This window comes from Temnothorax nylanderi, unplaced genomic scaffold (genome assembly GCF_030848795.1).
Source record: "Temnothorax nylanderi isolate EJ_2023f unplaced genomic scaffold, tnyl_v1.0 TNYL_tig0688_pilon, whole genome shotgun sequence".
NCBI classification, from domain to species: domain Eukaryota; kingdom Metazoa; phylum Arthropoda; class Insecta; order Hymenoptera; family Formicidae; genus Temnothorax; species Temnothorax nylanderi.
Window position 1 is genome coordinate 53,302 of NW_027249750.1, and position 16,830 is coordinate 70,131.

At 35.6% G+C, this 16,830-nt stretch overlaps 1 protein-coding gene across 2 annotated transcripts; it reads left to right on the forward strand.

The window, feature by feature from the left end:
* The first annotated feature begins 359 nt into the window (after window positions 1-359).
* On the forward strand, window positions 360-10,935 carry LOC139784838 (dedicator of cytokinesis protein 11-like). 2 transcript variants are annotated; one of them, XM_071724021.1, is made up of 9 exons: window positions 360-1,648; window positions 6,516-6,674; window positions 6,820-6,980; window positions 7,111-7,444; window positions 7,551-7,701; window positions 7,822-8,087; window positions 8,164-8,511; window positions 8,648-8,941; window positions 9,015-10,935. In XM_071724021.1, exons 4-8 carry the CDS (start codon window positions 7,406-7,408, stop codon window positions 8,738-8,740), a joined length of 897 nt encoding a protein of 298 aa, XP_071580122.1. In that variant the 5' UTR covers window positions 360-1,648; window positions 6,516-6,674; window positions 6,820-6,980; window positions 7,111-7,405; the 3' UTR covers window positions 8,741-8,941; window positions 9,015-10,935. The 2 variants fall into 2 exon arrangements, with proteins under 2 accessions (XP_071580122.1, XP_071580123.1); XM_071724022.1 differs by having other exon boundaries at window positions 7,551-7,692.
* The last annotated feature ends 5,895 nt before the right edge of the window (window positions 10,936-16,830 follow it).

Sequence of the window (16,830 nt, forward strand, 5' to 3'; positions counted from 1 at the left end):
GCAATCTCTTTAATGCGAGATATCCGATTTTTGCGGAAGGCGTGCGAGCACCAGCATGCAACCAAACGCGATGTTAGGCATGATTATTAAATAAGTAGATGTTTTACCGCACATATGTATGAAATATGTTCGAGCTTTACTTATGCTCGTGAAGCATATGGGAGAGAATATTATATTATGGTAAAAAATGAACATTTTTATTGGGATAAGCTCCAGTAAGTCTTAAAATAAATATGTTTATTAAATCTTTTGTTTGCATACTACTCTGCGTTTTTTCTTAAATAATTCTAAATTGTTTTCTATTTCGTCCGCATCTCTGTGCAACACCAAGTGCTTTCAATTGCCCGAAAACGGGAATTGAACAGGTTTTTTTTATTGTTAATATATACAATACAATTCAAAAACTTTACTGTCGCATGCGATAGTTAAATTGGTGTTCGATGTTATATAAATAATTATGATGTAATACATTTATAATTATGCATCTCGAGATATGCGCGCGCGCGCGCGCCTTCTGGATCCGTGCGTTTGAATCGGCCGGAGGTCTCGAGGTATCGCGACCGCGCCGCGATATCTCGCGATACATCGCACCAGCAATCGAACGCAATCGTCAGAGAGGTCCTCCAGATGATAATTCCTATCGCCCCGCGCGCATCCGATAACCTGCAACCTGCGCATAAATTCTTGTGCCAGTGTGTGCACACGTCATTCCTTCACGTCTGGGAGCAACACACTGGCGTACGCCCGAACAGACCGAGCAATAAACGTTATCGCACAATTAGACCCGATCTACAATGGATGTTTTAAGTCGTAAGTCGTAAGAATTGACCAATCACAGTCCATTATTCTCCTTGCGGTCGAAGAATAATGAACTGTGATTGGCCAATTCTTACGACTTACGACTTAAAACATCCATTGTAGATCGGGTCTTACGTGAGTATAAACAAGCGAATGACCGGCGGCTAATGAATCATCCGTTGATTATCGATAGCCGCGCGGTGTGTCAAGTCACATAGCGCGAGCACCGGCAACGTGCCTGTTTTTCCACGGGATTAATTATGTAATGTATTATCCCGAAGCGACATTAAGGACATTTCATGCCGTCGTCACGCTGTCGTTCAGCCTTTAGCCTCTGCATGCGCTCGCGGCTCGACTACTCTTGTATAACGTGAAATATATAATTAAAAAAAAAGCGGAAGGGAAAAGATATTCGCGCGTTGAGATTTCTTGTGACCCCGTGACTCGCTGATGATTTATCGCCCGCGTGACACAAGGCCTTTAACAAGTATATGAGGCAAATTGCCGTCTCTCTGTCCGGATTGACTTCATATCCTATATCTGTGTGCGTACATTGCAGAAGCAATGCGGTAGCCCATACCGTACTCCTGGACTTCACGGTCTCCAGTAGCGTAATTGCCGATATGGAGAAGCGATCGGGCCTGAAATCGGCGATCACGAACGTACTGGCGGAACATTTCGCCGGTCTCAAGCCACTGACAGAATCGAACATCGACGGCAGTTTGCTCGTTTTATATATACCGGACCCAGGGGCAGTCTGATCACTGTCAGAGGGTACACAGAGGGTCTGATTACGTTAAACATCGAGTATTACAAGCAGGACGACCAAGAGGCGCTCTTAACTTTCGAGGTATGTATGCGCGAACTTGATAAACAATTTGCTGTAAACGTTAGAAAAATATCTGTTGAAGAACGAACGCTAGTGCTTTTGAGAAACACCACTTACCTTCTAGGCAGGGTCTTATAATCACTTCATCAGAGTCTCTTCAGATAAAAAAAAAGATAAAGATAAACTAATCACGTAGGAACACGTTCAGTTCTCGGAGAGAAAGAAAAAGTTGCGAACATATGGGTTTTTTCATTGAAGAATTGCAACGAATCTGACAAACTCAATTACGATTAACGTATCGATCTTTACGTGATAAAATTTAAAGTAAAACGTGAAGCAGTAAAATGCAGGTTGTTGACGAAAAAATGCGTTTTAACGATAACGTTATGATATATACACAAATACACAAAATATACACAAAATAGACACAAGATACAATATTTTCAATATATTCCAATTATGTTCTAAAGAAACAGTTAAAAAATTTTCCGTATAAAGTATTTGAAAGAAATAGAAGGTTACATGTGCACGCACATATCGTAAGTTCATCGAAATAATAAATCTCTATATGAAAATCGTTATTTCTATCTAGAAACTACTTACATGTAATGTTTATCAAGCACATCGTGATGAAAATTTTGCGAACAGAGCTTACATAATTTAGCAACACCGAGAAGGAATCTTATCGTGTTGGAAAAGTCAACTCAAAGCTTTCTACAAATTAATGTCAAAACTTTGTCAATGCTGATCTAGATTCCACGGAATTTTCTATTGACGCTTTAATAATTCTACGCACGTTCTAGTATTGATTATAAAAATTTTTCGTGAACAAAACCTACATTCATAGATCTAACGGCACTTTTCTTATATAATATATCTTTGTAAGTTATAAATTCCAATCATCTCCAATAAAATTCATAGAGTCAGTTACGAGATGTTGAGAGAAACTATGCAAAAAATGACATTTTACTTGCGTTGCTGTTTCAGTTCCTCAAATGTCTGTTCTTCAATGAGCTTTCGCACAATGCCTACACATAATATTATTAAAATTATGCAACGTAAGTGTGAATATTACGCACACATATATAATAATTTTTTCACGAATGAGATAAACCGACAAATCGATAAGAGAGAGAGAAAGAGAAAGAGAGGGAGAGAGAAAGAGAGAGAGAGGTGCGCACGTGCGTTTGTATTTGTGCCGCTTAGGTTTTTTTATCAATTTGTTATAAATTTTCATATCAGATTTAAAAAATGAGAAAATTGATTAAGAAATTACAATACCTAATATTAAAAGCAAGAAACAAAATATATGTGTGTCCGAATGTACGCGCGTGTCTGTATGTGTGCAAAACAAATTGATTAACGATAACGACTGAAAAACATTATATTACAGATTATAAATAATGAGCAGATATCAGAGTTTTATTAGTGATTACGCATTCTTTCAGTTACAGTTTTTTATGAGTTTACTTTCTTCTGCTAATTATACGATATTCCTCGTGTCATTTAGCGTGTGTTAGCTATTTAAAATCATAATTCCACAGTCGAAATATTTGACTTTGACATATCAGTCACTTAGAAACACTTAGAAATGGATCCTAACTGGAATAACGATTAATACATTTTAATCCTTCGAGGCCACACTGGGTGTGGCCACCCAGACAGAAATTCAGGCCCGATATTTTTAAGATAGGCTTTATAATCAGTGTCCCTCCACCTAGGATCCTTAGTTGGGTCCGTCTCTCGAAGATCCGTACAGTAGAAAGGCTTTAAGCCATGTCAGTTGTGTTTAGTAAACATTTTAAAATTATTTATGGATGGTGACCACCCAGGTGTGGCCTCGGTGTATATTTCTTATCGCGACCAAAAATTACAACATTTTTGTTCATCGAGCACATTTCGGGTTCTGCACCATACATATTTTTGAACACCCTTAAGATGTTTCATGAATTTTTACGTGCAATTAATTAGAATTATGAGACTGAATTCGGTCTTGGTATCGACCACCCGGTGTAGCCGGGACGTATTAAAAAAAGAGGTGCAGCCTCGAAGAGTTAAAACGCTACCTTTCAGATTTCCATCGATGAATACAGAACACATTATAATATTAGCTAGATATACATATATAAATACTTAAAATCTAATGGTAGGTTTTCCCGTAAACGATAAAAGAGAGTCAGTGAAGAAATGTCATATGACAATCTTTGACGAGGCAAAGGAAAGAAAAGTTTGTTCTTTAGAATCTAGTAAATAAAATTGAATATAATTTCTTATTTATTCTACATTATTATGAACTTTGAAGAAAATTAATATCTTGGATGTTTTTTTGTCAATAAATTTGAATAAAATACAGGCTGATTCAAGACCTCTGCACAAACTCTCAGAAGCGATAGATCTCGCAGAGAGGACCATTTTCTGTGAAGCAACCTATGTTCTCTCGTTCTCTGACACATCGTTAGGAGCTACGCGACCGCGCAGATAGTTCTTAGATAGTTCTGAACCTGACTGCATTCTGCGTTACAGTTGGCCTTAATATGTCCTCAAATGTTTGATAGAGTCCGACAATCAATGTTATAACGGTGTCATGAATGTAATTAAGTTCAGGGTAGATACTTTGAACGTCTTCTGTAAACCGTCTGCAAGTGTACTTCAAACAATAAATAAATAATTCATCTCATAATTACAATAAATGTCACCTAAGGCCTGTCTGCGCGGTCGCGTAGCTCCTAAACGACGCGTCCGAAAACATGGGTTGCTTTACAGAAAATGGTCCTCTCTGCGAGATCTATTGTTCTTCAGAGTTTGTCGCATAGGTCCTGAATAGTCACCCTGTATAGATAATAGGAAAAGAGAAGAAAAATAAAAGTTTCAAGTTTTACAATGCTTCTAACAATTTTAATTCGATTTTCTATATAATCGTAATTCGGAAATTACTTTTTTGTTAAGAAAAAAATTTTTTTTTAAATTTATTCGCATTGTAATGCGAATCTTTTATATGTGAATAAGCTAGAAGTTATTAGAAGTACTCAATAAAAATACAAAATAAATGTATTAATTAAAATATAGGTATATAAACCAAAAAGAAAGATTGCTGATTAAAGTTAATGAAGATGATGGAGAGCCTCTACAGAAAAAACAGGTTTATACGACAAACAGGTTTATATGACATATGAGATAATTTTATTTCTTAAAATTGTCCTTCAGCTTTAGTTGAAATCTTTCTGAAATGTATTTCTGCTTACAAGCATTCAAAGTTTTATCTAACATAAAATTTCTGGGTTGGCAAGGTTCTTTTATAAATACCAATATTTAGTCACAAGGATTATTGGTTATTTAGAAATATCGTTTTATTATAGTTTTATTAGTATAGAAAAAAAATAGTATGTATATAGTAATAATATCAGTAATCAGTCACAAAATATTAAAAATAATTAAGAGTAACTTAAGAAATTAATAATAACAAACAGCTTAATAGTAATCAGCTTACTTAAAGCTAAAAATAAAGAGAGATGTTCAGAGCAAGAGACATTACACGAATTATTCTGAGACTCACTAATCATATGCTTCTTGTTTCATAGATTCCACAACCACTCGAAACTATCTTCTTACATTTCGTTTTACAAGTATAATAATAGAAAAATAAACTGACAGCAAGAGGTACGTCAAACAAGATTTAAATGTAATGATGTAAACATGTTTATCAATTGATTGATAGTTCTGTTTTTATAGTAACAATCTTATAACAATAACAATAAAGTTATAAGATAACATTTATGTTCATTAATGTAAAAGAAATCTTTGGTTTAGCTTTGCGATTAATTTAATACAAATTGAATTAAAATGTAAAAAATTAATGCACGTCTCTAATACGAGAAAGTATACTTTTATAAATTTAAAAAAAAATAACATAATCCGCGCATAGAATATTATGTTAATTTAATATGCATTTTAACATTTGTACAAATTTATGTACAACCGAATCTTTTTAAAGCGAAGGATTACAGTTATTGTCAAAATTTATATGTTATATAAATTTATGTGTTATATCTCTATCAAATTTAATTTGTACCAAGTATAATTTAAACCTGTGTAGACGTATTCTCTTTACATTACAACACTTTTGAAATCAGCATGACAACTTTTTGCAAAGTTTTATATACTCTGTTGAAAGATACATATAGCGTACTATTTTATAAGATGTCTTAGAATATTCGTGAATGTCTCTCCTACTGAATACTTATTAAGACATGCAGTAATGACATAAAATATTATCTGCAATAAAAGTGTAAACATGTGTCACTATATTACAATCCATTAATTCCGCACAAATTTTGAAAATAATTTCGCTGATTCTGAATTTCAGAGAATCGTCCATCTATTTTTAGTTTAACTGTCAATAATGTCACATTAATATAATTTACAATTGTGTTCAGAGTTTTATGTGCCTGAGATAAGTCATTCAAGTGCCGAAATAATTTACAATTTATCGCGGTAGCTGATTTTGGCGGTTTCCTTGCAATTGGGATCACCGAAAAGACATCCCCATTTCACAGCTTATTCTCGCCTTAAGCATTTGACAAAGTCATTAGGTTTCTCATTAGGTTTGTCGGTATATGTTATATTCTTAAGAAGCTCAGGCAAGATATTCCGCACATGTGTCTAAAAATCACAAAATAATTAATTTGTAAAAATTTCCAATATCCGAGTTTGAGCATGATGTTATTTATATGTATATGTATGTAACATATATGCACAAATAAATTATATAAAAATATTTATGTACGTTTATAAAAAATATTTTGCAAAAATAAATATGTAAATTTACTTTACAATACAAATTTTGGTAGCATTACGTGTGTACGAAATGTATACATATCATTTTTTGCAGGATGTTCTCTTGGCAAATGAAGGCGACAGCGCAGTCATGCGAAAGTTTTTCAATATTTATTTGTCGTTTCTTCAAGTCGGTCAGTCCGAAACTTTATTACGTCACGTTTTCGCTGGACTCCGAGCTTTTTGAATAATTATTCCGTCGCGCTTTTCCAAGGTAATTGTTAATTTTCAAAGCTTCAAAAAGTTTTATTTGTAAAGAATGAGAATGAATACATAACTACTCTTCGATGGTAGAGAGCATGTATGATAGGCACATGTAAAACATGCACAAAGCTTGAATATATTTTTTTTCTTTACAGGCAATGCTGTGCTTTGCGGACGTTTGTGTTATGAGCTGCTGCGTTGCTGTAACAGCAAGTTGAGTTCCATAAGGCAGGAATCCTGCGCTTTGCTGTATTTGCTCATGCGAAGTAATTTTGAGTTTACTAGTAGGAAAGGATTGACTAGAGTACATTTGCAGGTACAATACTCTTCTAGAACACAATCTTTAAGTCTAGTTTATTTAACGCCACTTATCTTTATATAGTCATTATCGTTGATTTTTAACTGAATTGTACAAGCTTTAAACACGTCTTATTATTTCTCTATAGGTGATAATTTTATTGTCCCAAATGTTGGGCAATGTAATCGGTCTGAACAATTCACGATTTCAAGAATCGTTGTCGTTAATCAACAGTTACGCCTCTTCTGATAAAGTTATGAAGGGCACAGGTTTCCCAGTTGAAGTGAAGGACCTCAATAAAAGAATACGAACGGTTTTAATGGCAATCGCGCAAATGCGGGAGCATAATAACGATCCTGAGATGCTGGTCGATTTGCAACATAGCGCGCTTGGCTAACTCTTACGCCAGCACGCCCGAATTGAGGCATACCTGGTTGGAAACGATGGCTAGGAACCACGCTAGAGATGGCAATTTTTCCGAGGTACTCATTTTTACAAATTATCTCGACAAAGATGCACTTTATACAAAAATATATTGCCTGAGGCTCTTACATAATGGATATGTCAACACGCGTTTTTCATTCTAAGGCTGCTTGTTGTCAACTACATATCGCGGCATTAATGGCTGAATATCTAAAATTGCGGAAAATTCATCCGTGGGGCGCAGAGGCTTTCGATCAAATATCTGTGAACATATCGAAGGACGAGCGTAATCTCAAACTTGATGCTGGTGAGATTTGTATGTTTGTTTTATTGCATTACGTTTATCATTTGTACTATTTTGGTTAATTGCATTTTTATCGTATCGTGTATACATCTGAATTGAGAACAGATGCAAGAAATATCGATCTTGTTTCAGGCATTCAGGATATTCACTATAACGAAAGTTTACTTCTTGAGCAATTGGAAATTTGTGCCGACACATTGGAGAAGGCCGGCGCTTCGAATGGCTTGGGCATCGCTTTATATCGTTTAATAGTTCCTATATATGAAAAGAAGAGAAATTACGAAGCTTTGGCTAACTGTTACTCGCATTTGGCGCAAGCCTGTAATAAAATTGTGGAGGTAACACGAACTGGAAAAAGATTGCTCGGGAGGTTTTACAGAGTGGCATTCTTTGGCATGGTAAGATATATCATCAGCAGAGAGCGTATATTTTTATAATTAAAAAAATTTGATTGACACATGTATTATTATCTAGGCGTACTTTGAGGAAGAGAATGGTCAAGAATACATTTATAAGGAGCCAAAAGTGACATCGTTATCTGAAATATCGGAACGTTTATTGCATTTGTATAGCGAAAAGTTCGGATCTGAGAACGTTAAGATAATAATGGATTCTGTACCAGTCGACGTAAGCGAATTAGATCCCAAGATAGCGTACATTCAGGTCACACCCTACTTGAGAAGACGGAGTTGGAAGTGCGACAAACCGAGTTCGAGCAGAATCACAACGTATCCTGCTTCATGTTTGAGACGCCATTTACTAAGGAGGGCAAGGCAAGAGGCAGTCCGGAGGATCAATGGAAACGTAGAACTATTCTCACAAGTACGGTCAAACATCAAATCTAATAATTCTAATAATTCTAAAAATTCTAATAATCCGATAATTACCTATTTATTTGATTATCTTAGATCTCGCTTTATTGAAAAAGAAGTATGAAGATTTATGCTTGTTCTTGCAGCGCAATATGCTTTTCCGTATATGTGAAGAAGCGCATTGGGATTTCCGAGAAACGGATAGTGGAGCTCAGCCCTATCGAGGTCGCTTTGGATGAGATGAGGCAACGCGTTCAGGAATTGGAGGATGTGCCTTTGATCGGACCGACGGATGTGAAGAAACTGCAGTTACGTCTCCAAGGTAGCATTTGCGTAACGGTAAATGCCGGTCCTTTAGCCTATGCCTCCGCATTTCTGGATCCTGCGCTGTCTCCACAATACCCCGATGACAAAGTAGAAGAATTGAAGGATGTCTTTAGGTACGTTTTGTCATTTTACATTTTTTCATATACACGATATCGCAGTCACTTATAAGTCCTCTTGGGATTTCAGGGAATTTGTCAAGATATGTTATACAGCATTACAAATTAATAGCAAACTGATCACGCCGGACCAACACGAATATCAAGAAGTGTTACGTGAAAATTACCAAAAACTGTGCCAGAGTTTTTGTCGTCCTTGTTCGGGGAACCAATATGGCCGGACGAGCAAGTAGGAAGTTTCAAACGCAATAGCGCTGCTCTGTTCAGCGCTATCAGCGGTGCTAACAATCATACCAGTACAGCCTAAGTCAATAATCTTAGAAAGTTTATCCAACAGACCTCAGATTCCTTTATTTTTTAGCATAATATGTCTAAGGTTCTTTCTTCGCAAGTACAAGCTTGCGAAATATTTATATCGCCTTGTATTTTTATTCTCCTTAATTACAAATCTATGAACAAGTGTCTGTATCAATTTTATAACTTTTGCACTGGCCTAATGGAGAAGACTTTCTAATCACTGCCAAATCTTTTAGACGAGGCGTTTACGAATGTCCCAGAAAAGTCCCGATTATACGTAAGGATAAATTATAGTTAATCTGTAATTGTTCAAAAATTTCGACAAAGCCAATGAGAACTGCTTTTATCTATTAAGCTCGCAATATGGATGATGTAGTTCGATAAGTTGCGATTCAACTAGTAGAATAAGTTGGTTTATATACCAGGGCATTTGTACAGTATATCTATGGCGAGTAAAAATATACTGGTACACCTCAGTTCTTTCACTATGGATAATGTTAGTCCATAAGGCATTTATATTTGATGTCCGTATATAATCAACTTTATTAGGATTTTTGTCCTCATCCTTTTATCAATTAGGAGAAGGAAACTATAATCTAATTAATTAATCGACAAAAATAATTTAACGAAATAAGAGGAAGTTATCCACTTGCGATACTTGTGGAGAATCGACACAATAAGATTAATATTTTACGTGTCTCGATTAAATTTTTCTTGTCACATTATTTTGTAATCTAACAAACAGACTTCATTTGCTGTTTGTGCTTATTTTACTTATGACGTATTAAATTTTCGCTTTAACCATAAGCACTGAATGTACGGATAAACTTTTTTACCCAGTGCTCCTTGCAATATGTACCTATAGATGATTTATCAAATACGTATTTAGACACGTTATGTAAAAATTGATATTTGTACATATATCACTTGATTAATTTCTTGCGTGCGTATAAGTGCTGTGTAGTCGGCTGTTTTAGAAATATTGAAGGGAAAGTATTAGGTCCCTTAACGCTATAAATCGTCGAATATTTTATCCAGCAGTTATGTGAACTTACGTATGCGCTTGCACACAATTAGTAGTACAAAAACGATACAGATTGAGTAACTTCTATGCCAATTATTGGAACTTATAGAGAATTAAATGAAAGTTTGTTTATATTTTAGAGAGGAAGAAAGGGCTGTAGCATTGGCTACAGTTTATCGATGGGAAACAAGTCCGACCACTTTGATACCTTGCGAATACGCACAAAAGTGATGTTACATATTGATAATTATTTGTGAAAGTGCGAAATAAAATTTTATAAATCGTGAATGCGAGCGAGAGAGAGAGAGAGAGAGAGAATGAACGGAAAAGTATGTATGTGTAAATTTATTTGTGTAAGCAGCAAAATCGATGCGAATATTATAGTTTAGTAACAGCTTTAAGAATAAATATTACAATATACATAGTGAGAAATTTTTGAATATATTTCGAAAGTAATGGTTTAAACGTTCTTTCGTCATAATTGGATATACACGAGTGTAAAAATTCTAAAAGAATAATTATAACATCTAACGCTGTGTCTTCAGTTAATATTTTGCGAGAACTTTTTCAGCTATTCCGCAAAATTTGAACCGAAACTTTATGTAGCATTTATAATAATCTGTTTTAATTGGATATATAAAATAAAGTTTGAAAATATAAATATACAGAATGTCCTATAATTACCGTACAATACCGTACTTTAATTTAAGTATATTTTTTATCTTCTTCAGCCGTATGTAGAAAATGAACACAATTTGGCTAACAGATGTTAAAATGGTTTAACACTTGCGACCGCGCATGAAAATTAGAAGCATTAGATAAACGTCTAAATTTGTCCAAGATTTTTAAAAATATCTTGTCAAAAATCTCGTAGCAAATTTCATCAAATCTGCGGATTACCAAAATTATACCGAGTTGAAAACGCACGAGAATAAGCTCTGGAATATATTATGTCGAATTTGTAAATCATCGAAGGGGTTGAAAATAAGATATTCATACAAATAAAGCAAGATTGGTAAATAACGGATGTTTTATATAAGTAATACTGAAAAGATAAACCAGAAGAGATAGCTATGAAAGAATATCAAAAGAACCTTTAAATATCTAAAAAGAGCTGTCGTGATATTTATGTCATATTCTCTACGATAAAAATTTTAGAGATTAATTATTAATTGCAAGTTATTCACAATTCATAAGTTTTGATCAGATGATGTAAAGTTCCTTAATCTCTTGATAGTATGTTTCGGAAATGTTTAATAATACAATTACAGAATGACAAATCCAAATAAAATTTTCAAGATAAATGAATTAACATTGATTGATTTTATAAGTTATATTCAAGAATAATAATTTGTTAAAATTGTTTTATTATTTCTAAAGAAAGAAAATTATATTATGTTTATACAAAAGTTATTAACGAAGATTTATATTATTGATGTCTTGTGGTACCTTCGGATTAAAATGTTCGTCAACATTTATGACAATTGTTTTAAATTATGTTATAGTTAGAATTGGTCAAGATTATTAAAAAGCAAAGTCAAACGTAATTAATATAAACATATATTAATAATATTTAAATATAGTATATTTAAATATTACTACTGCTTTATTTTTTCCAAAGTAAAAGAGAGTGTCAACTAACAATAAGTCAACTTGGTGCGCATATTTCGCCATCTCTTTTCAAAAAAGTAAGTACATAGATTAATCTTTCCATTGTAAAACATTTCGCATCGTGGAAACTTGAAAAATTATTCTCTTAATTATTTTTTTTTCTTATTATATTCCCTGTACGTACGAGATTATACAAGAGAAAGAAAACATCCACTCTTAAAGAAGGCATGTAAGAGATGGAATTGTTGCCATTTTTCCGCGATGCTGATCTTGGTTCCCTTGCTTGGCTCAATTCGTGCTGTGAGAGTTAACTGTCAGCGCGAGAATCATGTTTTAACAACTCATAAATGACAGGTTATTATATGATTGATTTTATTCAAGTTAGCTTGATGCGTGATATTAAATAAATGTAAAGATTAAACTTGATACATGTTATTAAAAATATATAATAGTTGATGAGAATAAATGGCACGTGCTTTAGTAGTGTCTATAGTTAATGTTAAATTCTTTCAGCTATGAGTTTGTAACGTACTGTAGATGCAATGTATTAGTTATTAAAAAAAAAAATTCGTAGCAATAATTCCATTAGCGCCGCGATCGAATTGACAACGTTCTTTCTTTTTCTTGCTATAATAAATTTGCAAGATAAGAGCACGAAATACGAAACAATAGGCTCGTTGATGGAAAATTTTGTAAGCAAAACGAATATTTGGGGAACAAACCACAGAGAATGTTTCATAATTTTTAAGTATCTTGGTGACGGTTCAACGTTTTTATGGTAAGTATGCGTGATCACCGCGCTGCGAGAACGAGATCGCGAAGAAATTTAAAAATAAAAAACGATACAATTTTCTGTAAAGTAGAGGTTATGATGAATAAAATAGCACACGTGCAAATAAATTTGAAATGTTTACGACGAACGAGCAAATTACATGCCTAATCCTTTAACGAAAAACGGAATTGCATTCGTGGACGCACATATTCGAGCTTGTTGATTCGCACTCTCGACACGTTCATACGCATTTTGAAGCAAGCTCGCTCCCTCGTACGCGATCGTTCGCGATCGTGACAAGCAAAGTGAGAACGCCAAATGCGCGATCGTTCTCTTTAATTACTCAATTAATTATTAATCCCGCGCTTAACGAAAGGTTAAAACTATTCATCGAAAAGCGTCTTAATTCCCGCACGATTCACTCACTCGAAGTAGAAATCCAAACGGAGGGCAAGTCCGGCAAGAGACGCGAGGTTATCGTCTCACTACGACACGCGGGACAACGTACGATTCTATTAAGATTCGGATATATCGCGCTTCGAAACATTTATTTCTCATGTAAAATTCACTCACCGATTACGGAGCACTGCTGGAGACCCGCCAAATCACAGCCGGGAGGGTGACACGTACAGCGTTATTTCAGCGTCCAGCACGGTGGCGGTCAACGTTCATCTCGTCCAGCGACAGCATCCCACTCGTTTCACTCGACACAAGAAGGAACGAAATATTCGACGTACGTTCAGTTTGCAACACCCCGTAACCGGATTTTTTTTCGTTCACGAGAAAGTAATTACACGAGCGACATCACGTATTACTTGCGCGCGCGCACCGCGCCGCGGCCCGCGCGCCGCCGCCGCACGCCGCACAGTCAGGGGAGACATCGAACGCGATTGGCTCGCGAGTCGAGCCCCCGAATCCGGCCAATCACGTTCGGCCGCTCCGAGCCGCCGCCGGCGCGACGCCGCGCCGCGGCATACCAGGCACTGTAACTAGGCGCGACAGTTGAAAGCGTACGATCAAAGTCGCCGCGCGCGACGCGGCCGATTATGTTTGCCGGTGAGCGGCCTTGCTACTCGTTTCCGTCAACGCTCGGAGTACCTTTGCCTGCGGAAGTCACTCAGTTATCGTTCTCCCTTTGAATTTCGCACAGGGTAGGAAGTGTTTGTGCTTGTGCTCCGTGCGCCCGTTCGACCCGTCGCGGCGTCGCTCGCGTCGTGCTCCGTGCTCCGTGCTGTGTGTTATTCGGAACGCGCTTTGTTTCCGCGATTGGCATTCCTGCATTTCCTGCTCCTCGTTCCGCGGGCCGCGGGAATAATCGCCCACGCGAGTACGTGCCGTACGCGTTGAATAATTTGCGAGTGTATTAAGTGTTTGTGTCGGAATGAATCGCTCGCTCGAGACGGAGACGTCGCCGTCGAGGTGGAGACGTCGAGGCGAAGTCGGCGAAGGTATGTACGGCAATTGTGAACGATTTGCTTTCGTCGTGATATTTGCGGGCGATAATCGTGGCGCTCGTCTCGCCACATATTTCTGGAACGCGAATTGTGTAGCATTCATTTATCTCGTGTGTCGTGCTTTTAACGCTGTGTCGGAATTGTCGTCGTGATTTTATCTCTGATCTCCGATTCTCTCCGTAGGGAAAAAGAGGGCTGAGTTATATTGTCGTATATCGAGTGATTGGAGTAACGGAACGCCATGATACATCGCCCGTGAATCATTCGTAATCTCCGTATATCTCGCGTCGCGTGTCGCGTAAGTTAGCGGTCACGATTCTTCCGTCGTGCAAATTAATAATGCAGTTTTACTTTCGCGTACGAGTTCGATACCGTACGTACTGCGCGTGCTATATTTCATTTCAATAGCGTATCTTTGATTAATCAATTGCGTCTGCGTGTCTTTATCAATCGTCCGCTCGACTCGTGTAGTATCGCGGCAAGTTCTCGACATCTTGAAATATTTCGTCGCCATTAAAGTAACGCGATGATGATTGCAGAATGAATCGGGGCAATTTTTTTATTATTTTAATTATTGTTTTATTAACTTATTTAATGAAAAAGAAGACAATTATTAATTATGTTGCAATTTTATTCTAATTCTTTGGAGCCTATCTATCCATATATTTATACATCGATAACTTGATTTTATAATATCTACTTTTATATGTTACACAGTACTTCCTTCCTGGGTACGACCTTGGCGAGGTGGGAAGGCCCAGTACCCCGAGGATGTTACCCAAGCAAAACCCTTGTTCTGCTTGCATAAAAATCCAAAGACGGGGAAGCTAACGTACCCTCGTCCGCCGATTTAATTGAATAAACGAACCGCAGCCGGTTCGTCGCGTTTGCTTTCGGGAGTGCCGTTCAAGTAATCGGACTAAAGAACTTTTTCAAAGTCTATTTGAAGAATATTACGGCATACTTGATGGATTATTCTTCTCATGGGCTTTTTAAACGGGAGTGCCGTACAGTATCGCGCGAAAGACATTTACTGATAATTAGTCCGCGCGCGATATTGTAGTTTATTATCCGCGAGTGTTTCTCGCGAGTGTCCTGTGCGGTGAGAGGAGAAGGCCTGACGTCCTGAGAGGAGGAGGAGGAGGTCTGAGAGAGACATCGGGCACTGGCGGAGCAACCTTGGGGTAAGTATCATCTCTTATCTGCATAAAATTAATACATAATCTGCATAAATTAAACACTAACACCTAGTTACGGCTCGATGCCCCTTCGTTGTTAATTGATTTTTAATCCTGCGAGCCTTTACTTGTATATAAAATTAATAGTTTTTCCCACTTATTCGGACTGTTTTATTTCGATAAGCTAAAAATAATTAGAAAAAAAGAAATCATTTAAAATTTTATAAAAATTTATTTTTGTAAATATTTTTTCCGGAAAATAGATAATTATATCAGTGAATCTAATTGAAAGACGAATTGGATGCGCGTAAAATAATGTGTATTTTTGGAAACATTAATCATTTTCAACGCCTCTTTAATTTATATCAAGGCTTTTGATTCTAATTAATTTATATCTTTCGTTTTTGTTACAGTATCATCGTAGCTATGTGGCCAAATTACTCCGCCCGTTGCGCATCGGATCGGTGAGTGACGAATTTTTTATAATAGTATGAGGTAACGAATTTGTGAAACCAATATTAGATATATTTATGTATTATATCCATGTAATAGTACTATAGATAAATGCGACTTCTCACAAATCCGTTGCCCTAAAATGGATAGACTAGATCAGACTAGGCTGAATAATTAATCCTGGAGCATCATTATTTTATCGATGTATTGTGCTTACGGGAGAATGCACCCATAAGCACATACATTATGTCGGTGCATTATTTGTTAATGCATCTAATGTTCTTTGCATCGTAGAACACACGAAATATACCAGTCGCTTGAAATATAAGCAAGTTATTTAAATTTGGTAAATATAGATTCTATTATCAAGTATATAACGATATTAGTTATGGTCTTTTTTGTACAATACTAAAATCAATTATTTAAATTTAATACATTAATTACATTTTTCAAATTTGTTTTTAAAATTATTAAGAAATAGACAAAGAACTAAAGTAAAATTTTATAAAATATAGAATAACATTTTTTGGATATAAGATTTCACTTAAGTTTTTTATGACTTTTATTTTTCGTGTAGAATAAAAAATTTAAAAACATACTTTTTATATTACAATTAAAATATATAGAAAATAATTTTTTTATAGATAGACAGTTTAATTACAATTGAAGAATTAAAAAATAATAAAAGATATAGATATCTGTAGGTTTAACAAAATAAAATAAATTAACCGATTATATAGATAAGAAAAATTTTGATACAACAATTAAATGTGTTTCTCCATTTTCTTTTCTCTCTCTCTCTCTCTCTCTCTCTCTCTCTCTCTCTCTCTCTTCCTATCCCCTATATTCCTCCAGGATTAATTATTACATAAATTGGTGTAAGAAAGCAAAATGTATTAATAAATTCAATATGCATGTACGTATTACAAATGGAAAAGACCAAAAGATATTTTGATTCGCGTTGCATATATTCCACACACGAACCTTATTATATATAGATCACATTAAGAAGTGTTAATCGCGTACCTACTTATTTTTATTTTACAATGCACCGATTTTATCCTAATCTATTATAATTTATCCATGTAACTTGGCTT